The sequence below is a fragment of the Xenopus tropicalis genome, chromosome 8 (genome assembly GCF_000004195.4).
Source record: "Xenopus tropicalis strain Nigerian chromosome 8, UCB_Xtro_10.0, whole genome shotgun sequence".
Lineage (NCBI taxonomy): Eukaryota > Metazoa > Chordata > Amphibia > Anura > Pipidae > Xenopus > Xenopus tropicalis.
The window spans coordinates 11765490-11790211 of NC_030684.2; the positions used below are offsets into that span (position 1 = coordinate 11765490).

The 24722-nt window shown below is 46.0% G+C and overlaps 1 protein-coding gene across 2 annotated transcripts in view; it reads left to right on the top strand.

Moving 5' to 3' along the window:
* The first annotated feature begins 3446 nt into the window (after positions 1-3446).
* The window catches only part of setx (senataxin), a 36140-nt gene continuing 14864 nt past the window's right edge, over positions 3447-24722 (top strand). The window contains exons 1-8 of one of the 2 annotated variants that reach the window (XM_002936175.5): positions 3447-3684; positions 11715-11898; positions 12242-12452; positions 13853-13962; positions 14777-14996; positions 15091-15210; positions 23794-23965; positions 24349-24442. In XM_002936175.5, the coding sequence (XP_002936221.1) occupies positions 11719-11898; positions 12242-12452; positions 13853-13962; positions 14777-14996; positions 15091-15210; positions 23794-23965; positions 24349-24442 (1107 nt within the window). In that variant the 5' untranslated portion in view covers positions 3447-3684; positions 11715-11718. Of the gene's footprint in view, positions 3685-3832; positions 3950-11714; positions 11899-12241; positions 12453-13852; positions 13963-14776; positions 14997-15090; positions 15211-23793; positions 23966-24348; positions 24443-24722 lie in introns of those variants that run through there. The other variant, XM_031890972.1, reaches the window with a different exon arrangement.

Below are 24722 nucleotides of genomic sequence, written 5' to 3' on the forward strand. Positions count from 1 at the left end.
AAGTAACAGTACAATCACATACCCTATAGAGCAGGGAGCAGGGGGTAGAACTGCCCCACATCCCAGTAGAAAGTAACAGTACAGTCACATACCCTATAGAGCAGGGGGTAGAACTGCCCCACATCCCAGTAGAAAGTAACAGTACAGTCACATACCCTATAGAGCAGGGGGTAGAACTGCCCCACATCCCAGTAGAAAGTAACAGTACAATCACATACCCTATAGAGCAGGGGGTAGAACTGCCCCACATCCCAGTAGAAAGTAACAGTACAGTCACATACCCTATAGAGCAGGGGGTAGAACTGCCCCACATCCCAGTAGAAAGTAACAGTACAGTCACATACCCTATAGAGCAGGGAGCAGGGGGTAGAACTGCCCCACATCCCAGTAGAAAGTAACAGTACAGTCACATACCCTATAGAGCAGGGGGTAGAACTGCCCCACATCCCAGTAGAAAGTAACAGTACAATCACATACCCTATAGAGCAGGGGGTAGAACTGCCCCACATCCCAGTAGAAAGTAACAGTACAATCACATACCCTATAGAGCAGGGAGCAGGGGGTAGAACTGCCCCACATCCCAGTAGAAAGTAACAGTACAATCACATACCCTATAGAGCAGGGAGCAGGGGGTAGAACTGCCCCACATCCCAGTAGAAAGTAACAGTACAGTCACATACCCTATAGAGCAGGGAGCAGGGGCTAGAACTGCCCCACATCCCAGTAGAAAGTAACAGTACAGTCACATACCCTATAGAGCAGGGGGTAGAACTGCCCCACATCCCAGTAGAAAGTAACAGTACAATCACATACCCTATAGAGCAGGGGGTAGAACTGCCCCACATCCCAGTAGAAAGTAATAGTACAATCACATACCCTATAGAGCAGGGAGCAGGGGGTAGAACTGCCCCACATCCCAGTAGAAAGTAACAGTACAATCACATACCCTATAGAGCAGGGAGCAGGGGGTAGAACTGCCCCACATCCCAGTAGAAAGTAACAGTACAGTCACATACCCTATAGAGCAGGGGGTAGAACTGCCCCACATCCCAGTAGAAAGTAACAGTACAATCACATACCCTATAGAGCAGGGAGCAGGGGGTAGAACTGCCCCACATCCCAGTAGAAAGTAACAGTACAATCACATACCCTATAGAGCAGGGGGTAGAACTGCCCCACATCCCAGTAGAAAGTAACAGTACAATCACATACCCTATAGAGCAGGGAGCAGGGGGTAGAACTGCCCCACATCCCAGTAGAAAGTAACGGTACAATCACATACCCTATAGAGCAGGGAGCAGGGGGTAGAACTGCCCCACATCCCAGTAGAAAGTAACAGTACAGTCACATACCCTATAGAGCAGGGAGCAGGGGGTAGAACTGCCCCACATCCCAGTAGAAAGTAATAGTACAATCACATACCCTATAGAGCAGGGAGCAGGGGGTAGAACTGCCCCACATCCCAGTAGAAAGTAACAGTACAGTCACATACCGTATAGAGCAGGGAGCAGGGGGTAGAACTGCCCCACATCCCAGTAGAAAGTAACAGTACAATCACATACCCTATAGAGCAGGGAGCAGGGGGTAGAACTGCCCCACATCCCAGTAGAAAGTAACAGTACAGTCACATACCCTATAGAGCAGGGGGTAGAACTGCCCCACATCCCAGTAGAAAGTAACAGTACAATCACATACCCTATAGAGCAGGGAGCAGGGGGTAGAACTGCCCCACATCCCAGTAGAAAGTAACAGTACAATCACATACCCTATAGAGCAGGGAGCAGGGGGTAGAACTGCCCCACATCCCAGTAGAAAGTAACAGTACAGTCACATACCCTATAGAGCAGGGGGTAGAACTGCCCCACATCCCAGTAGAAAGTAACAGTACAGTCACATACCCTATAGAGCAGGGGGTAGAACTGCCCCACATCCCAGTAGAAAGTAACAGTACAGTCACATACCCTATAGAGCAGGGGGTAGAACTGCCCCACATCCCAGTAGAAAGTAACAGTACAATCACATACCCTATAGAGCAGGGGGTAGAACTGCCCCACATCCCAGTAGAAAGTAACAGTACAGTCACATACCCTATAGAGCAGGGAGCAGGGGGTAGAACTGCCCCACATCCCAGTAGAAAGTAATAGTACAATCACATACCCTATAGAGCAGGGAGCAGGGGGTAGAACTGCCCCACATCCCAGTAGAAAGTAACAGTACAGTCACATACCCTATAGAGCAGGGAGCAGGGGGTAGAACTGCCCCACATCCCAGTAGAAAGTAACAGTACAATCACATACCCTATAGAGCAGGGAGCAGGGGGTAGAACTGCCCCACATCCCAGTAGAAAGTAACAGTACAATCACATACCCTATAGAGCAGGGGGTAGAACTGCCCCACATCCCAGTAGAAAGTAACAGTACAATCACATACCCTATAGAGCAGGGAGCAGGGGGTAGAACTGCCCCACATCCCAGTAGAAAGTAACAGTACAATCACATACCCTATAGAGCAGGGAGCAGGGGGTAGAACTGCCCCACATCCCAGTAGAAAGTAACAGTACAGTCACATACCCTATAGAGCAGGGGGTAGAACTGCCCCACATCCCAGTAGAAAGTAACAGTACAGTCACATACCCTATAGAGCAGGGGGTAGAACTGCCCCACATCCCAGTAGAAAGTAACAGTACAATCACATACCCTATAGAGCAGGGGGTAGAACTGCCCCACATCCCAGTAGAAAGTAACAGTACAGTCACATACCCTATAGAGCAGGGGGTAGAACTGCCCCACATCCCAGTAGAAAGTAACAGTACAGTCACATACCCTATAGAGCAGGGAGCAGGGGGTAGAACTGCCCCACATCCCAGTAGAAAGTAACAGTACAGTCACATACCCTATAGAGCAGGGGGTAGAACTGCCCCACATCCCAGTAGAAAGTAACAGTACAATCACATACCCTATAGAGCAGGGAGCAGGGGGTAGAACTGCCCCACATCCCAGTAGAAAGTAACAGTACAATCACATACCCTATAGAGCAGGGAGCAGGGGGTAGAACTGCCCCACATCCCAGTAGAAAGTAACAGTACAATCACATACCCTATAGAGCAGGGAGCAGATTGCAGAACAGACAGGTTGAGCCTGAAAAAGCAAAAAAGAATTCAAAACAGAACCTCTGTCTATACTGCCCAATTGCATGCTGGGTATTGTAGTTTTATATTAATCCTAGCTGTAGGCTAATTGTTACAGACAAACTACATTACCCAGCATGCAGTGGAGCAGGGGAAAAAAAACTTTGGTTAGTTTCCAAACTACAAACCCGCCAAGGCTCCAAAAAAATAGACCAAAACTGTTCCTTGGCGGGTTTGTACTTTGGAAACTCGCCAGGGCATTAAATTAGTGGCCCAATGTGGCGGGAAACCCGCCTACCTGCCAACCTGGCCACCCTGGGCAGCATGTGATAGGGGCACAAAGTGATGCGAGTAAACATTGCGTGGCCTGGAACGTCACTTCCACATGGGCGGCGCTTGTAAGGGCCAAGGAGGAGTGAGGGGAGCCGTATAAATAAGTTGGGCAAATCCCCGGTGTGACAGAATGCAGTAGGCCTCAGGGGAAGCCCGGTGAGAAGAAGCGGCGGCAAATGGAATGGCGGGAAAGGGCTGACAGGCAGAAGGCGGACACGGGCACGGTAAGGGGGAGGCGGGGGCTCCTGGCAGAAAGCGCCAATGGGTTTCCCTGCCACGCATTGTGGCCCAGGGGCACTGGGGCTGCGGCTGTTATTGGGCTGCCCTTATGTGCCATGTGGTAAAATAGCTCTGCAATGTCTTCCTGCTGCATTGGCTTCTGGCTCTACTGATAGTACAAGGCAGGGCTGGGTGCTACAGGGGGAATGGAGGAGCTGGCAGCAGCACATGTTGCTGAGTACCCGGCATTTGGAGCTGGCTATTGCCAAGGTAAAGTAATGGTTTGGGTGCTGCCTACAGGAGCTGGGTGCTGCCTACAGGAGCTGGGTGCTGCCTACAGGAGCTGGGTGCTGCCTACAGGAGCTGGGTGCTGCCTACAGGAGCTGGGTGCTGCCTACAGGAGCTGGGTGCTGCCTACAGGAGCTGCTGCTGCGATAGGCAGAGTCAAGAGCTGGGTGCTGCAGGGGGGGGGGGGGAGAGCCAAGAGCTGGGTGCTGCAGGGGGGGGGGAGAGCCAAGAGCTGGGTGCTGCAGGGGGGGGGGGAGAGCCAAGAGCTGGGTGCTGCAGGGGGGGGGGGAAGAGCCAAGAGCTGGGTGCTGCAGGGGGGGGGGGGGGGGGGAAGAGCCAAGAGCTGGGTGCTGCAGGGGGGGGGGGGAAGAGCCAAGAGCTGGGTGCTGCAGGGGGGGGGAAGAGCCAAGAGCTGGGTGCTGCAGGGGGGGGGGAAGAGCCAAGAGCTGGGTGCTGCAGGGGGGGGGGGGGGGAAGAGCCAAGAGCTTGGTGCTGCAGGGGGGGGGGGGAAGAGCCAAGAGCTGGGTGCTGCAGGGGGGGGGGGGGAGAGCCAAGAGATGGGTGCTGACATGTGGAGGTAACGATCTAAGTAATACCAAACATGGACAGGATCTGGGTGCTGCCAGGCAGTGGGGCTGCATCTGGGTGCTGCCAAAGGGAGATATTGTGATGAACTAGCAGTGGATGAGGCAGGCACTAGGTACTGCCAGGCAGTGAGTGGCAAGTGCTGGGTGCTGCCACAGAGGGAGTGTCAGGGGCTTGGTGCTGCTTCATGAAGGCACAGAAGTACTGGCAGTTGGATCTATGGGTTCTGGGCACTGCCGCGGAGTGAGGGGCAGGAGCTGTCACATGAAGACACAGAAGTACTGGCAGTTGGATCTACAGGAGCTGGGTGATGCTGAGGTCGGCAGGTGCTGGGCGCTGCCATGGAGTGAGGGGCAGGCGCTGGGTGCTGCCACATGAAGACACGGAAGTACTAGCAGTTGGATCTATAGGAGCTGGGTGATGCTGAGGTCGACATGCTAGATGCTGCAGTGGGGAGAACCACCAGGTGGATTCATCTAAGTGAATGGGCAGCAGCTGGTTGCTCCTAAGTGGCAGGAAGGATCTTGGTTGTGTGAAACGTAGACAGCCATTTGATGCAAAGTGAAAGTATAGTAGCTGTCTTTTTGCCTCGGGGAGGAACTGGGTGCTGCCTCCGGAAATTAGTGCGATACTAAAGGTAGACAGAAGCTAAATGCTGCAATGGGAAGTGGGAAGAGTCGGGGCTTGGTGATGTCGAGGGACCTATTTACTGGCAATTGGATCTACCGGGTGCTGCCAAGTGAGGCAGGAGCTGAATGCAAGTAAGGGGTGGCATGAGCTGTGTGCTGCCATAGTGACTGAAGGATCTCGGCTGTGCCAAAGGTAGACTGGAGCTAGAAAATGGGTGAGGCAGGAGCCAGGTGTTGCTGGAGGGTGGAGTGAGGAAGAAGCCAGGGGCTGCCAAGGAGGGAGAAGCTGCTAGAAAACTTTCCAAAGAGAGTTGCTGTCCGAATGATGGAGAAAGTAGGTTCTGTAGCAAGTGGCATAATGGGATTGGCTAGGAGGAGTTAAAAAAAGGGATGCCTGAGCTTGAAGCTACATTGTTTGGCCAGGAGAACATCTGTACAGTATGCCTCAGGATGCCTCTTGTGCAACCATTTATGTGACACCTGTTGTGGAATCGACGTAAGTGTGAGCGCGGTCTATTTTTCCAAATGAATGCTCCGAGCAGAGCACAGTATTGCTTGACCTTAAATTCCCACTTGTTACAAAACATTGTACCCAGATTTCTGGTTATCATAACAACCTTCATCAGCTCTCTGACAGAAAAGTAGACAACAGGAAGCAGTGGTTTTGTAACACAGGAAATCTGAACACACTAAAAGGCAGAAAACATTGCATGAAGCATTCTTTGCTATGGAAAAGAAGAGGTACGTCATTTATATTTGCAAACCATCCAGATTTAGTGTCTACTAGAAATATGAGAGTCTATAGCCTGGTAACACAGAACACTCCCAATAACGTGGGAGCAAAGTATTCAACCAGAGGTTTCTACAAAGATGTAATGTCACCCTAAAGAAATTTCCAGAAGAGATGATTAGTCAAAGAATGTCAGTTTCTCAGGCTTTTGGACTCCATAGAATAACCGTGAAGAGAACATTATATCAAATCTTGCCTTGGCTGGCCTACCAAAGTAACTGCAAGGGTGCAGAGACCTCTCCAAGGGGTCGCAGAACATCCAAGAAGACTGATGGCACCACTGAAGAAAAATGGAATCCATTTGAGAGCGGCAAGACCGAAAACACTGCTATGTTTAAATAATATAAATGCATTTGACCCCCCCCCCCCCCAAGGCCTTTTGCAATGTTCTATGGATAAAGGAGTCTTTGGTCAACACATATCCGGCTTAAAGCAAGTACAGCATTTCACAGTAAGGACATCATACAAACACGGTGGTAATGCAATAATGTGGGGATGCTTTGGTGCTCCTTTCCTTTGGATCTGGACCAATTACCATTATCAAAGGACCATGAATATTTGCACTGTCCCAAAAATATCTAAGAAGAATGTTTAGTCATCTGTCCATGAACTAAGCTGCATAGCGACTGGGTTATCCAGACGACAGTAATCCAAAACAAACAGGCAAGTTCTGAATGGCTTGCAACAAAAAAATAATATATTGGGTTGGCCTTGTGAAAATCCAGACTGGAACCCAATAGAGATGCCTTAGCTGGAACTGAAACGAGACATTCATGCACAAAATCCTACCCCTTTGTCTGGATTGAAGTTCTAGAAAGAGTGTGCAACAGTTCCTCAATAGCAATGTGAGTATTTTTTTTATGAAATTATAGGAAGTGATTGCAGCTATTGCTGCTGAAGATGGTGCAACCAGTCTTGTCAGGTTCCCTTTGTCTAATTACAGAAGCCATTTGTTCTGACACATTGTCATAACAGGAGAAGGCATGAAGGGAGCAAGTACTTTTTTCACATCGTTGAATGAATTAAGTGCCTTCTTCAGATCATGGAAATTCCCTGAGGATTGCCGAGCATTGTCTGCTGGATCATTCTGTGCCTCATCATTATTTAGATCTCAGTGGTTCATAACCTTTTCCCCAGGGGGCCTGGGTCACTTCTGGGAATGAGCTCTGCGACTCAAGAATTGGTTCAGAATTAATTGCACAATTCCTTCCAATTACCGCAGCTTGTTGCGGGTAGAATTTTAACTGTAATAGAGGGGATCATGGACACCCCCCTCTGGCATAGGAACCCATTTTTGTGTCCCAGCCAACATGTTAAGAATCTGAGATTGATGTAGAGAGAAGATTCTTGGCTTTAGGTCAGTGAAGAAGAATGACTGTACCAATGCTTAAATATTTTTGGTGGTACTACCTTTTGTAGTAAGTCTTGCTGGGTTGTTATTGATGAAGCCTTTGGGTTTGGCTGCAGACTCCCAACATCCCTGCTATCCTCATGATATTGGCTCCTGGCACTACATAAATGTCAAAATTATGTCAGTATGTCGAAAAATATGTCTGAGATACGGCTTTGGTCGCTGGGGCAGACCATTTTGCATATGCACATCAGACTTTGCTAAGCCAGCTGGGGGACAATAGTTTCCAGTGGAGAATAGTCACAACCAAAATATTACCCCTTTTCGTTTGTTTTTAATTTAAAAAACTCTAAAATAAATATTTACTAGAAAAAAAAGTTTGAATTCAACAATGCCACAGTTTCAAGAGTTATTTTTTTCACTATTAAGATTACAGATCTGAAAAATTGTACACTGGCAAGATTATTAGCAACCTTAATATTTGGGTACCGCACCTGTTGGAGAGCAACACAAGGATTCAAATACAACATGGGGGTGCCAAAATGGGCTTTGATTGGCTATTAGTAGCCCCTATGGACTGGTAGCCTTCAGAAGGCACTGTTTGGCAGTACTTAGTTTTTATACAACCAAAGCTTGCCTCCAAGCCAGGAATTTAAAAATAAGCACCTGCTCTGAGGCCACTGGAAGCAGCATTCAACAGGTTGGTGAGCCAAATGTTGCTCATGAGCTACTGCTTGGGGATCACTGTTCTGAAGTGTGCTTCTGGTTATTGTCCTGCTGGAATAGTTTTTGAAACCCGACCTGGGCCCGCAGCCTGCATTTTAATCTGCTTGGTCCCACTACTACTAGGAACATGCTTCCTTATCCTCAACCCGATTTGTGACCCACTGACTGCTGTTAAACAGGAAGTGCTGTTGCTGCAAACTGAAGGGACACTATCTGAAAGTTTCAAAATTTTCGTATCCGAACGATCGTAAAAAGTACGAGAAACTTTCTGACTTTGATCTTTCAGTGCATGATTTTGGAAGCCTCACATAGGACTCAATGGCACTCTGCAGCTCCAACCCGGCCCGAGGAAAGTCACCCATAGGGCTCAATGGCACTCTGCAGCTCCAACCGGGCCCAAGGAAAGTCTCCCATAGGGCTCAATGGCACTCTGCAGCTCCAACCTGGCCCAAGGAAAGTCACCCATAGGGCTCAATGGCACTCTGCAGCTCCAACCCGGCCCAAGGAAAGTCACCCATAGGGCTCAATGGCACTCTGCAGCTCCAACCGGGCCCAAGGAAAGTCTCCCATAGGGCTCAATGGCACTCTGCAGCTCCAACCTGGCCAAAGGAAAGTCACGATTCCGAGGCTTGAATGAATTCGGAAACGTTTGTTCTCGTTGCGACATACGATATGCACAGTTCTAAAACTTAGTATTTAGTATTCGGACCCAATTGTACTTTGATAAATCAGCCCTGTAGTGTATCTATAGTTTATGAATGTGAGTGTATAGGTTTGTGTGTGCTGGGTTTACTTGGAAGGGTTGAACTTGGTCATTTTTCAACCCTATGTAACTATATATACATCAGACCCGCATCTGAAATTTCTACCCACAGCTTGCAGGGTACTTTTTTTTTTTTTTTTTGAGGGTACCAGACTATCTGTAGGAATACTGACCAAGTTTTCTGGTGCCGTGTTCAACTTGCACTCCAGATTTCCTTTGTATTCTACTGATTTTACCATACTATGCACACACTCAAAGCAATGAGTTCCGGAGGCAGCAAAACAACCCCAAAACATTGATGGTCTTCTTTTCTTTGAATAAAGTAATAAGACACAGAAAAGCTCTACAGATAGGCTTTCTTATCTTTCTCTGCCAGCAGTAGGGTCTTTCTGAGCCTCCTATCATAGCATCCACTTTCAATAAACAGATGGTGCCAGTTGATCGAGGTTCTTTCATTACGAGTTGGACAGTTCACTTCAATGGGATTTTAGTTTTGCATCCTTGTCCTGTGCCATGGGACATTTTCATTACATTTCATACAGCAGGCACAGATCTCTGGAGCCTCGACATTGTCCGTGCTTGCTTACAGCTTTCTGCTGTACCTCCTCGGACAGCTTTTCTTATTCAATACAGCAGAAATAGAAAGTTTCTCAAATTAAACTGATATGAAAATATTGGTTAGTTTATGTACATACATAAACATGGGCACATTCACTAAAAATTTTTTTTATTTTTAGAAATTCGACTTGTAAGGACAGGTTTAACCATAGACATATATGTCTATGAAGATTCTCATTCATCCTGGTCATGATATACAGTATCTAGTAGAATTAAGTCTAAAACAACTGGACTTTTCTGAGTTTTTTCAGAAAAGTCCAGTTGTTTTAGACTTAATTCTACTAGATACCATAGACATATAAGCTTTAGGCCCACTGTTATATTTATAAACAGGCTTAACCTGTCCTTACATTACGATCTGATCTTTCTTCTGGCTCGAATGACCAAAATGGTCAGACCCAAAATTGGGTTGAATAACGCAAGAACACCACCTAGATTTGGCTGAAAAGAAATCAGATAAGATTTAATTTACATCGATGGGGAAACCATGTACGATACATTATTGTACATTAAACTTCCAAGTTGTTTACATTCTATCATGTCTTTTTATACCCTTCAGTGGGGGATTTCCAATAGCCCCCCCTATCTTGTCCAATCAGAGTCCAATGTTCTCATTGTTATCTGTTCATCTTTTGTGAAGCTTCTCCTGACGCTTGACCTCTTGTGATAACAGAAGTTCTGGACTTTCCAAAACATCATGTGACATCTGGGGTTCTTTGATAACGTGGGGTGACGGTTGATTCAGCGTATTCTTAAAATTATTGCAGACAAGCATTTCTTATCTGTAACATTTCTTATCTTATATTAAATGGTCAAACTTCTTGCTAGCTACTTCTTTCTAGTTCTAGGCCTTAAATATACCAGCAGGCCTAAAGCTGTGGTTAAACCTGTGGTTAAACCTGTCCTTACAGACTAAACTCACTTCCACAAATGTCTGACATTAAGAAAAAAAAATCAGAAATGAAAAAGCGCAGGAAAAAGTTGCACAAACCGCAACTTTTTTAAAATTGTTTCCCCGAAAACTAGAATTTTTCAAAATGCAGCATCAAAGAACCTGAAACCTCTAAAGCAAGGGTCGGGAACCTTAACACCATAAACACCACATATTTTAAAATGTAATTCCGTGAGAGCCATACAATATGTTTGGCCGCAGATGCTCCGGGGCAAGGTAGGGTGGGTCCCAAGGATGCCGGATGCGGATGCAATGCAGAGGAGGGTGTTGCCTGTGCTCGGCAGATAGAAGAAGTGTTCTAAGGCTTAGAACACGTCTTCTATCCGCCGAGCGCAGGCCACGCCCCCCCATTATTTTTTTTATTAAAGATTTGGCAGAGAGCCAGATGCAGCCATCAAAAGAGCCACATCTGGTTCCTGAGTCATAGGTTCCCTACCCCTGCTCTAAAGTTTCAAGGAGAGGGAAGGGACATCTGCCATTGACTTGTACATGATCTCGGCAACTGTTAGCTGGCGAATTGTCGGATTTGGATTTTTAGCTGTTTAAACGCATAGTAAATCTTAAAATAAAAAGTTGACACTTTTTTTTAGTGCCTTTTTGAGCTAAAAATCTGAATTGGGAAAAAAATGGTGTTACAGATAAATTAATACCATGTGAATACTACAGCATTGTTCTCAACTGTTTCCTGGTGCATTATTTGAAAAAAGCAAAAAGTGCAAAGGTTTCTGCCCACAACCGTATGTGAGGTTCCCGGTACAGTAAAGCAATATCTGTCAATCATCAGGCGCTCCAATACATATTTGAAATTGTTGTCTCTATTTTCACACTTGATAAACTTGTATTTTTTAGCCCTTTGAAATTCTGTAAGTAGAGGAGGGGCAAGCTTACTTTCCTTGGCAGCAGTTGTTGTTGAAAACCACAAACATGTCATATGCCCAAACATTTATGTAAAAACGAATGAAAATAAGAATGGGTATATTTTACACCAGGGGTCCATGGATCGTGCTTTGAGTAAATATAATTGCTTTGCAGCTTTAATGAACGGTTCCGGCCAACCCACTATCTGCGTGGAACTTTTATGTTGTCTCCGTGGCATTGTTTGCTTCGACAAATGCCTCAGCTCCGTTTGAACTATTTAAAAATATACAGGCAAATTGATTGGCTCCCTAATGCTACAGAGATTTTAAGCTACACTTGGGCGGGGACAGATGTGAATTATGGGCAGTCTTGTATAATGAATATAAGTAAAGGGTGTTTGTGCCTGAGGTTGCACTTCTGGTGATGGTAGATGACTGAGTGTTTTGAGACTTTTTTCTGTTCTGCTTGCTAACAGGAGAATGAGCACTTGTCGGTGGTGTACGCCTGGCGGTGTCCCCGCCACTGATCTTCTCAAGAAGTATGCTGCAAAGGAGCTGCACAATGAGGATTTCCTTGGGGCCAACGATGACCTCTGCTACTGCATGCAGTGTGTGGTGGAGTACCACCAACTTCGAGATGAGGTCCCGCATCTTCACAAGGTAGGTGTTTAAGACTAAGTATCTGTAGTTTGCACATTTCTTTCTTACGGGGCCTTGCCTTTTTCACGAGTTATCATATTCCATGGTGCCACATTGGGAGAGGTAAGAAAAATATTGACCCTTTTTCTGCAAGTCTTCCCAAGATATCTGGCTTCATGACATGCAAGTTAACCCTGAAGGAAAGAAATATGTGCCAAAGAGCTTGATATCTGTCCGATCCTTCCTGCTCAATACGTTACTCCGCTCCAGACAGGAGATTATCTGTTCATCTGGTGTAGTTGTTGCATATTTGTTCCAACAGCACTTATGTCTTAGTCCCTTATACAGTGTTCTTGTTCCGCAGGCCCTTTGGCAAATTGAAACCACACGCCTCATCACACAGCTGGAGAAGTCGATGCAAGAGGAGATAGATGAAGATGATGAGCTCTTTTTAGTGGAAGAAGATGGAGAGAAACAGCTTTTTGGGTTCACCGGCCCTAATTTTGAAAGCAACCTACGGGTGCCCCTTTTGGAAATCCTCAAGTACCCGTACTTGCTCCTCAATAAACACGTCAGTGAGTACGATCAGCTTCTTTTTCTTCCAACCTGCTGATGGGAATATGTGTTGTTCTACCTATTTATACCCTTGCTCTTGTTCTGCTAGCTATTCAATTAAATGTCATCTTCAGTATGTTATGGATTAAGATTTTGACATTGTATCGGGATTAAGAATATATCTGATTAATTAAGTATTAATTGTTAAGAGACCTATACACTGTGGACTCGATGAGGCTATGTTATAAAGGATTGGCAAAACTGGTTCAGTTTAGATCCTATAAGTTCAGTGAAAGAATAAAGCCATTAGAGAGAGCTGATGCTGCTGATGCCCAGGAGCACCAACCCTGTTAAGATTAAGAGCACGTTTACGGCTTTGCTGATGTGATCACTTTGCAGGGCTGAGACCCTGGTTAAAAGCTGTAGTCCTCAGGGAAGCTGTCTTGTCTCGCACTCAGTGGTTTGTCCCATATTGAGCTAGAAATATGTTTTTAAAGATTTATACGATGAAGGAAGGAGGCTATGCAGCTTGTATGAGTTTGTCTTGGTGAACGATAAGAGAATGTGTTTCAGGGGCAGGAGCAATCTGTGGAGCTTCCTTTTGCTTTCATGTGTTAGCCTTACACTGCAGAAGGCAAGATTAAAGATATTTATACATACTGTATTGGAGCATGGATAAAGTGTACATCAGTCAGCAAGGCATATTTTGGAGCTGCTGACAGGCAAGTGGTGTGATTTGCCTTTCCACTCCTTGTGGACTTATCTATAGAGACCTATAATTAGACCAGCAGGAGTTAGTATGGATAGCAGATGGTATGAGAGGGAGGGAGGTCTTTTTTAGAATAAAGCTAGAGCCGGGCAGGTAGAGTGAGAGTAGAATAAGCTTGTAGTCCTTCTACTGAGACCGGTGAAGACTAAAGGTGGCTATATGTGGGCAGATTTCAGCTGCTGATTGAGGTCCTGCAGACCAGTGTGACAGCTTATCTGCCTGATGGGCCTACCAGACCAATATCTGGACTAAAATTGCCCAGATCTTGATTGGGCAGGTTTGATTTTCCCATCGCATCGGGGAACAAATCGGCTCCTTGATGCAGTCCTCAGTCCGACAGCCCATATACCTGCTATTTTAATTCGACTGTTTGGCCCTATAGCCTAATATCGATATGGTGGTGGGCTTATCGGGACACGATCCACTCATTCGGCAACCTCACCAAATGAGCAGATTGCACCATGTATGGCCACCTTTAGGCTATGGAACAAAGCAAAAATAAAACCCCATTTATTATGCCAATGTACCACAAAAAACAACGATTCGGGGGGGGGGGGGGGGGGAGGGGAAATTCCCTCCCTTTGTCACAAAGGAGTGAATTTTTGGAAAGAAGCACATTCATATAAACCAGTTTTCTTTTTTATTCTCAAGCTGAGCTCTGCACCGAAGCTCTGTGCAAGATGGAGCAGGCTAACAACCCCTTTCAAGTGTATGAAAAGCTTCCTGGCGTTTATCTGCTGCTGGTGCATCCCAGTGAGACTGTGAGTTGTTTCCCCTGAAATGCATAAATGTTGTTGGTCAAAATGCCCTTTAAATAATACATGTACTAACCATGGAATATACCCTATCCATTTTTGCACTTGTCCGAATTGGAACCCCCTTTTCATTTTGAAGATAACATCAGTCACTGAAAAAAAATTGTTTCGTTCAGTCGTCCAGATCTTGAAAGTCACGTAGCATTTAGGGTTCAGCTGCATGAAGCCCTTTTCAAATTAAACATGTAACCCAAAGTCATTTTTGTTATTATCACATCTATACCCATTATATAAGCATCTGAATGTCCCAGCTGTCAGTCATATATTGCCTGCCCCGCCTCTATGCCTTAGGCATAGAGGTGGGGCAGACAGTCACTTTCACTTTCAATTCAGAACTTCTTAGACATCACTGCACTGCTCACATTCCCCCTCCCTCCTTACCATCTAATTGAGTAACCAGGTGAAACTTCCAGTCAGTTTCTATTCATCATATCATAAATCTAAACAAAATAAGGATTTGGGGATCGTATTAAAATTGCACATCATCAGTTGGCAAATCATTCCTAAATCTGATTGGCTCAACCTTTTTAAACACAACACTGGCCTTTGATAAACGTGCCCCCTAGTATTTGGCTGAATTCCTATCGTGATATGTTGAGACTAGTTGCTTGTTTGTGTTTCCCAGTTTCTGCAGGGCCAATATCTATGAAGAATGGCGTAAGCATTTCTTTATAGTAATCACAGTTCTGCAGGAAAATATATGTATAGTGGCCCTAAATCTTTGTGGATTTTACTGATGTAGGCTTTGTCTGTCTATCAGGTCCGTCGCTGGGCTATTATGACTGCTCGGACGCAAGGAAAGGTCGACCGAGACGACTATTATGACCTAAAGGAAGTTTTCACGTGCCTGTTTAAGGTCATTGAACTTGGCCTCTTCGAGAATCCAGATATCTATGGAAATTCTGAAATAGAAGAAGGAAAGTTAATCCTTTTACCATCGCACTTATACGACATCTCCAACTATAAAAACTACTGGCTGGGTGAGGGTCCCATACTAGTGTCACCTTTTTTCTGCAGCCTTCCCTATACAGCTTGTTATAAGAAACCTTTGTCTCTGTGTTCTCACCCTGTTAGGGATCTGCATGTTACTGACCGTCCTCGAAGAACAGGCTATGGACTCCTTGCTCCTGTCTCCCGACAAACAGAATGATTTCATGCAATCCATACTTCACGTCATGGACAAGACTACTGAAGGTACCAGCATGCACACCCATTTCATATAGGAGATTTGAAACTAAGAAAGCAGTATGAGGCTATGGGGTTAAAAGTGATCACTGCAGTGTAGGAATAGATTAACAGGTGTACAGGTTTGTACCTCCTGGTTCTGATGAGGCTGCCTCTGTTTCTTTTCTGGCAGAGCACACCAGTATGGTACTTATGGCAGGTATTGCAGATATATATCCAGAAATAGACAGTTGTCTTGCAAAACACATGAGAGTTCCCCTTTATCCAAAAATGATTGCTTATATGTTGGGTTGCCAAATGGGCCCTGGTATTTCAAGATAACCCAGAGAAAGCTTTAGATAACCCAGAGAAATCGCTGGAACACAAGGGACAAGGCCGAAAGCAAATATTGGGTGGCAATGATCAGGCCCTCAGGCACAACTGCATTAAAAACAGACTCAGTTCTGTAATGGAAATCATGGAATGGACTCAAAATACTCCCCAAAACCATTGCCTGTGAACAAAGTTTGTCCCTGCACCCACAAATGCAAATTACAACTCTGCCATGAAAAGAAGAACCCGTATAGAAACATGATCTAGAAACATCTCCGCCTTCTCTGGACTGAGTGGTGGGAAGACTTGTGGTCTGTGGTCTGACCAAATCAGAAATGTGAAATTTATCATGAATGCCGCATCCTCTGGGCTAAAGAGAGGAAGAAGAAACACCATCCAGCTTGTTATCTGCCCACAGTATCAAAGCCAGCATTCAAGAGGGTATGGTGGTGCATTAGTGCCTGTGGGTATGGGGAGCAGTATTAACAGCGTGGCTCCCTAGTAGTGTGGATGCTACACTGGCCCCCTGTTTGGAGTCCAGATCTGTCACCCATTGAAAACATTTGGCACATAATAAAAAAGAGATTGGGCGAGTTGGGCAGATCTCAGAAGGGTAACCTGGCAGGAGTATGGTGCTCCACCATTCAGTACAGCATATACAGTACCGCTTCCTGAAGACTTGTGTCTGACTTAAGCCAAGGCACCTAAACCAGTGATTTATGCACTTAAACACAAAAAACCCATCTCTGTTGGGTTCCTGACCGCTTGCTCTTAGTGTAGGGACCCGTGGGAGCCCTCCTGCTGGGACAAAGACATGCACGGGAACCAGAAGGACGCAACCACGGGGCCGTTCAAACATAGCACATAGATTTTATACATAGCTTTGTGTACATGCAAAAGAATATGTTTAAACAATAGACCATCTCTTCTTCAAGGCTGACCAACACGAGATGTGTCAACAAAAGGATAAGATACAAAATATGCAGCCACTCAAGGATACATCTTGGGGAGAAACAACTGTTACGGGTTGTCAAGACTTGCAGTCAGCGATTACAAAAATAAGCCGTATTAAATAATGGAGTATATCAGGTTAACCCTCACAATCTCCATAATAGATTCTTTATCCATGTTCTTTGATCCTACAACTGGAACTGCATCGGAAGACCTTTCCCATTCCCATCTCTTTCCTGAGCCACAACATCAGAACACTTTGTTTTCCTTCGAAGGTATATGTCCTTGTCTGTACAATTACAGGACTTGGCCAGCAGGTGGCGCTGCTGTTTAAAAATTCATTTTCTCTAGCGGCCCTCCTGTCAGTGCAGACGTTAGGGGTTTTGTCTGTGATCACCTCTGGAGGCAGGACAGAGAATTTAGACCTAGTGGCTCCTGGTCCCTCCCACTGTATATAAGGCTTGTCTCCACCCTCACTCCTCAGTTCTTTTGTCCTGCCTCGGAGGTGTAGGACAGCTATCTAGATTCTTTTTTTTTTTTTTTTTTTCTATTTTTTTTTTATTTCTCTCACTTTAATAATATAGCTAATGATTATAAATAAAACTTCAACAAGGGAACATCCACAGAACCTAAGGATGACTGGGCACTTGGGCACGCAGAGCTGCCCCTAAAAAGTGCAGACTGACATCTAAAGGTGAGCACTTGGGCACGCAGAGCTGCCCCCACAAGTGCAGATGTCACCTAATGGTGAGCACTTAGGCACGCAGAGCTGCCAAATTAATTGCTGGCTGACACGCCACTGGGACACACAGCGTACGCAGAGCTGCCCATAAGTGTAATTCCCACAGCAGGACTACAGCAGCCATTGCCTAATAACCTCCCTTACACACAAGAACCGGGGGAAAAAGGTAAGTGGGAGTCTGTACAGAGCGCTGAGCTCACAGACAGAGAGGTCATACCCCTACCTGGTAAACGCGGGGTAGAAGGCCCCTCTTGCACTGGGGACATAGCCGCACGGGTTACTATGGCAACGCGCGCCAAACACAAGCGCGCAACTAGATTCGCGCCAGAACGTCAGGCGCGATGACGTCATCCAAGGCGCCCCTGCACCGGGACACAGCGCGCCAGTACACGAGCGCTTCTTAAGCAGCGCCATTATAGCAGCAAAGCTGCAGTTCATTCCTGCTCCACAACCAAAGAAAGCCTGTTATAACTGCCCTACACAGCGCAGATTAGGCACATTATACCCACAGCCATTCAAGCTACACTGAGTCCATGGAGAAAGCAGATTCACTCAAAGACCTCAGAGAGGTTATACAGTCAGCTAAAAAGCAGAAGAAACCAGACAAACTGCCTAAGTGCAAGGTATGTAAGCACTCTCTAAGAAAATCAGAGAGAAACTACTGTTCTGACTGCAAACCTGTCTCACAGACTCCTTCTGTAGCTGAGCCACCTATTCTCTCCCCACAAGCATCACAGGCTCAGGATGCAGCCTCACTGCCAAACACCCCTCAGGCTAGCTCCCCATTACCCCCAGCCACTGACCAGCCATCTATAGCAGAGGCACCTATACCCATGCCCTGGGAGGATAATCCGCTGGCCCATACTTCTAACCAAGTACCAGCCCAGCTTGGGGAATTTCTACAGTGGATCATGAATACAGTACAACCACCACAACCCCAAGGGGGGCAGACTAAAGCCCGAGATAACAGGAAGCGCAAGGCCACAGTCACCTTACCTTCCTCCTCAGAATCAGAAGAGGGACTAGCTTCAGACTCAGAGGCAGACGAATTACTCAGTCAGAATTCAGATTTTTCAACACATTCACAACTCCAATCAGAGTCAGACTCTGATGAAGAGGGAACATCATCTGCCTCCCCAGAAACCTCAAAAAGGTTACTAAGGGAGATGATGCAGACACTAGAGATTAAGGATGAGACGGTACCCTTATCTAGGGCTGATAAACTTTTGGGAGTCCAAAAAAAGTCCAAACTAGCCTTCCCAGTGTTCAACTCCCTCACACAGGCAATTGAGCCAGAGTGGGCCCAACCTGAGCGCCGAATTGCACTCACGCAGAGATTTTTCAAAACATACCCTGTGCCAGAGGAACACCAAAAGAAGTGGGATAGAGCACCTAAGGTTGATTCCGCAGTAGCCAGGCTATCTAGGCAAACTGCCATACCTGCTGAGGAAGCGGCATTTAAAGACCCCTTAGACCGCAGGATGGAATCCATTCTAAAACGCTCTTATACACAAGCAGCAGCAATCCTTAGACCCGCAGTGGCATCAGCAGGCTTAGCCCGAACAGCCAGGCATTGGGCTTTGGAGTTAGCACGCCATCCACCAGCATCTAAACAACAACTACAGCTGGAGGTGGACAAACTATCCACCACTCTGTCATTTCTAGCAGATTCCGCCCTAGAAATTACCAGACTAGCAGCCAAGGCAACTTCCAATGCAGTGGTGGCCCGCCGAGCCCTGTGGTTAAGGCATTGGTCGGGAGACACTGCTTCTAAGATGAGGTTACTATCACTGAAATTTACAGGAGAGTCCTTATTCGGACCTGACTTGAAACAAATCATATCAGATGTTACTGGGGGGAAAAGCACTTTCCTACCCACCGGCAAGAAACAAAAATTTGATTCCTCTAACAGATATTCTGGGAGGAGAGGATGGAACTCACAATCGAGACCATTTCGTTCCTTTCGTTCAGGATTCAGAAACTCCACAGCTGATCAGGGAGCAAGACGTGGCAGACCCACATGGCAGCAGCACGCCCGCAGCAATACCAAGAAACCCAATACTACCAAACCCAATTCAGCCTGACTCAACCAGGCAACCGGGGATACAAAACGTTGGGGGCAGATTACAGCAATTTCTGGGAACATGGGAAACACATGTTACAGACAAGTGGGTACTATCCATAGTCAGCCAAGGCTACAGAATCCCCTTCACACCACAACTTCCACAAGGAAGGTTTCTCCCATCATCCACTGCACCGCACAAACAACACTTGCTTCAACAAGCGGTAAATACCTTACTACTCTCGGGAGTAATAGAGGATGTCCCAGAACAACACAAATACCGGGGTTTCTATTCCAATCTATTCTTGGTACGAAAGAAGGAGGGATCCTTCAGACCAGTCCTCAATCTGAAACCACTAAACCCAATGGTCCAAAACCAAAAATTCAAAATGGAATCCGTACGATCAGTAGTAGCCACCATGGAACCAGAGATCTTCATGACGACAATAGACCTACAAGACGCCTACCTACACATACCAATCTACCCAGCGTCACGCAAATACCTCAGATTTGCAATCAACAATTTACACTACCAATTCACAGCACTACCCTTTGGGCTATGTACCGCACCGCGAATTTTTACCAAAGTACTTGCACCAATAGTGGCATACCTGAGAACCCTGGGAGTGCACATCATACCATACCTGGACGACCTGCTAATAAAAGCACCCACGGCACAACAAGCAGTAAAAGACACCAACCTCTGTATTCAAGTCCTAACACAACACGGCTGGTTGATCAATCACCGCAAGAGCTCCTTGACGCCATCCCAGACGATACTGTTCCTGGGCCTAATTTTCGACTCCAAGACACAGAAAGTATTCCTAACCCAAGACAAGGTCGACACAATAGTCTCGACAACTCGAACCTTCCTAACCAAAAACAGAACCTCAGCAGAGGATTGTCTACGCCTCCTGGGCCTCATGGTATCGACCCTGGAGGCAATACCATTCGCCAGGTTCCACCTCAGACCACTACAGCTCAATTTCCTGAGGTGCTGGAACAAGAACCACCAGAACCTACAACAAGAGATCCATATTACTCAGACAACCAGGACCAGCCTTCTCTGGTGGACGGAGAACGACAACCTCCAACAAGGAAGGAGTTGGACAACCACTACCTGGGAAGCGGTAACCACCGACGCCAGCCTCAGAGGATGGGGGGCAGTGTACAAAAACCTCACACTCCAGGGAACCTGGTCCAGAGAGGAGAGCCAATTACCAATCAATGTGCTAGAACTCCGAGCAATTGCTCTAGCACTAGAGAGCTGGTCAACAATCCTACAAACTCAGGCAGTCCGAGTACAATCCGACAATGCAACTGCAGTAGCGTATATCAACAAACAGGGAGGCACACACAGCAGATCGGCTATGCAGGAGGCCTCCAGGATACTTACTTGGGCAGAACGCACAGTACCGAGCATCTCAGCAGTCTTCATACCAGGGGTACTGAATTGGGAAGCGGACTATCTGAGCAGAACAACCATCGACCACGGGGAATGGTCACTCAACGAGGAGGTCTTCCAACAACTGACCCGCACGTGGGGGACACCGGAGATAGACATATTGGCATCAAGACACAACGCAAAGCTACCACTTTACTGTGCCAGAACGAGAGATCCAAGGGCGGCGTTTGTGGACGCACTAGTAATACCATGGGACTTCAGAATGGTATATGCATTCCCGCCACTTGCCATCTTACCCAGGGTAATCAAGAAATTGAAACAGTCCAACACAGTCACAATACTTATAGCCCCGGACTGGCCGAACAGAGTTTGGTACTCAGATCTCATCAAATTGTCAATTGCCAAACCCTGGCGACTACCTCCTCGACCCGACCTCTTAACTCAAGGGCCAATAAAGCACCCCAACTTACAGATGCTCCGCTTAACTGCGTGGCTCTTGAAACCGAGTGGTGGCGACAACAGGGATTTTCCCAGAATGCCATAAACATCTTCTTACGAGCTCGCAAACAATCCACGGATAAGACGTATCATAGGGTCTGGAGGACCCTCTTAAATTGGTGCAAACACAAAGACATATTTTGGAAGGATATTTCCACAATCCAGTTGGTGGAATTCCTGACGGAGGGGTTTCAGAAAGGACTGGGTTTACGCACCTTAAAGACCCAGATTTCAGCAATCACAGCATTGACACATTCTAAATGGGCTGAAGACCCTACAATCCAGCAGTTTATCAGGGGTGTTACCAGAACACGACCACCCCTTAGGGAACCCCTAGCAACATGGAATTTACCACTAGTACTATCTGCACTACAACAACCACCATTTGAACCTTTATCATCATGTGAGCTTAAGTGGCTATCATTTAAAGTGACTTTCCTAATAGCGATTACGTCAGCCAGACGAGTGTCCGAGATGGCGGCACTGTCCAGCAAGGAACCATGGCTCACACTTCACCATGACAAGGCAGTACTCAGGACCTCACCAGGGTTCCTGCCGAAGGTAGTTACAGAACGCCACATGAACCAAGACATCATTTTACCTTCTTTCTGTCCAAAACCGTCAAATGAGAAGGAAAGACTCCTTCATAAATTTGGATGTGGTCCGAGCACTCCGGATTTACTTAAAGAGATCGGCAGACTATAGACAATCAGAGAGCCTCCTAATATCATTCTCTACGACACAAAAAGGAAAAGCTGTATCAAAAAGGACTATAGCCCGTTGGCTAGTTGACACTATCCATACAGCATACGACAGAACAAATGTGCTTAGACCGTTCGCAGTGAAAGCCCACTCTACACGGGCACAGAGTACCTCATGGGCACTGCAGAACCTGGCAACAGCAGACCAGATCTGCCGAGCAGCCACTTGGGTCTCACCAAATACTTTTATTAAGTTCTATAAGTTGAATGTTTACGCTTCTCAACCGGCCGTGTTTGGCCGAAAAGTTTTACAAGCGGCTGTGGCATAGTACCAGGAACACTATCCACGGCATACTAAAGTTTTACCCACCCAGTTAAGGGACAGCTTTGGAACGTCCCCTAACGTCTGCACTGACAGGAGGGCCGCTAGAGAAAAGGAGATTTTATACTCACCGGAAAATCCTTTTCTCGTAGGCCCGAACTGTCAGTGCAGTAAGTCCCACCCAGGCTGATTTAGTATGGGCACCGGGACCTCTTTCTCGCTATCTCTCTACCTTATGTCTCTTGGCCTTCCTTCTATCTGTACTGTCTCCACCGACTGAGCTTACCAACAGAACTGAGGAGTGAGGGTGGAGACGAGCCTTATATACAGTGGGAGGGACCAGGAGCCACTAGGTCTAAATTCTCTGTCCTGCCTCCAGAGGTGATCACAGACAAAACCCCTAACGTCTGCACTGACAGTTCGGGCCTACGAGAAAAGGATTTTCCGGTGAGTATAAAATCTCCTTATATTGGCCGTTAACAACTTAGCTAAAAACCTGAAAAAATGAATGTAGCTTGCAAAAGTGCTGGGAAAGGCACCTAAAGCAATTTAGCATTCATTTAAGGTTTACTTATCCTTTAAAGCTTTTCAGCTAAGTTGTAGGATCAAACCGCATGGATATACCCAGATCAGATGGGATTCTCACTGGAGGATTATTATGTATTTTACTGGGAGCCTTTGGCCTTGGAGACCCGGTGGAAAATTGTATCAATTGTATCATTGTATCAAGCAATATTGCTATAAGAATACAACCCTGATTGTTGCTGAACTACAGCTTCCAGAATGCTTTAACCCTTGATAAACAATTCATGGTTTGGTAGTCAGGCAACAATAGGGTCAAATTTGGTTGAACAAATACCCTTTTTTTTAGGGGGAGGGATCTTTTAAGATCTTAGATGTTATTCTTAAGGGCAGTGAGTTTTTTTTTTTTTTTTTGAACGTTAGGTGTTCCAGCTTTTTCTACCAGGTATGCAGAAAGCCAATATGAAAATAATGTCATGAATTTATTATAAATCATCTTTTATTTATAAAGTGGCAGAAGAAGTTTTATGCAAAGCTTTGCAAATTGCTCAAGGTAACCTTTCTGCATACGTATATTGTTAGGGGGCGCCAAGTGTTGATGTGGCATTAAAACTAGAACAGTCGGTCACAAAGGACACTTAAAGGGGAACTATACCCAATAAATAGGTAGCATTGGTATACAGTTATGCAACCTGTTATCCAGAACGCTTGGGATTTTTCCATAATTTGAATCTCCCATACTATAAGTCTATTAAAAATCATTTAACCATTAAATAAACCCAATAGGGCTGTTCTGCCCCCAATAAGGGGTAATTATATCTTAGTTAGGATCAAGTACAGGTACTGTTTTATTATTACAGAGAAAAAGGAAATAATTAAAAAAAAAAAATGAATTATTTGATTATAATAGAGTCTATGCGAGATGGTCTTGCCATAATTCAGAGCTTTCTGGATAACAAGTTTCTGGATCCCATACCTGTGTGTGTGTGTGTGTGTGTGTGTGTGTGTGTGTGACCCTTCTTTGCAAATACCTGTTTAGTTTGATATAACATTCTATAATTTGCTGTGACATTTCAGATGAAAGCACTAATCCCTTCTGGCCTGCCCTGCACTGTTTCATGATTATCCTCGATCGCCTGGGATCCAAAGTGTGGGGGCAGCTGATAGATCCCATCCAGGCATTCCAAACCATCATCTCAAGCCCCAGTTACACCAGTGAGATTGAAACTATTCGGAACAGTAACCGCAGGTTCGTGTCCAAATGCGCTCCAATGACTCTGTATTCTGTATTATTGCAGAAACAATTGTTTGAAACAATATGGCCTGATATAGTCCCCAGCCATTGGGCTTCTCCAGGCACTGTGGCTGACCCTTTGGGCAAGCCATTTAAAGCCTCTGCAGGCACCTTGACTGGCCGTTTGGGCAAACCATCTTGCAGCCTAAACAGGCACCATGGATGACCGTTTGGCCAAACCGTCCCATCAACTGTGATGGTACTTTGGCTTAAGGGTAAGAGCGCAGGAGCAGACAAACAGGATTATGTTTGTAGCTATACATTAAACTCTTCCTTTTGCTGCTAATGGTAACTGTTCACAAATGTTAACTGGAATTCTGCATTTTGTTTTCTAAAAGGCCAACCAAAATGGAGCCACACAACGATGAATGTGACATGGATATTTCATGCAGCCAGATGGTATACAGTTTCAAAACTGAAAAAACAAATCAGGTATGAAGTATGCAAGTATTCTTACACAGAGCCATGACTGTTACTATTAGGGCCAGGGCTGGCAGCACTGAGCAGGTTTAGATCTGCAGTAGTGATGTGTAGGTTGACGTCACTATCCCTAGCCCTCCCAACCCATGCCCAACTTGGCCCGTGGATCTGCGTCCATTTATATGCCCCCCCCCGACCTCTGATGTCATGGAGGGGGTGGGCAGGCGTATAAATAGATGCTGCCAGGAGCAGAACTGGGGAATAGTTAGGTTGCGGGAAGGGTGGGCGGCAG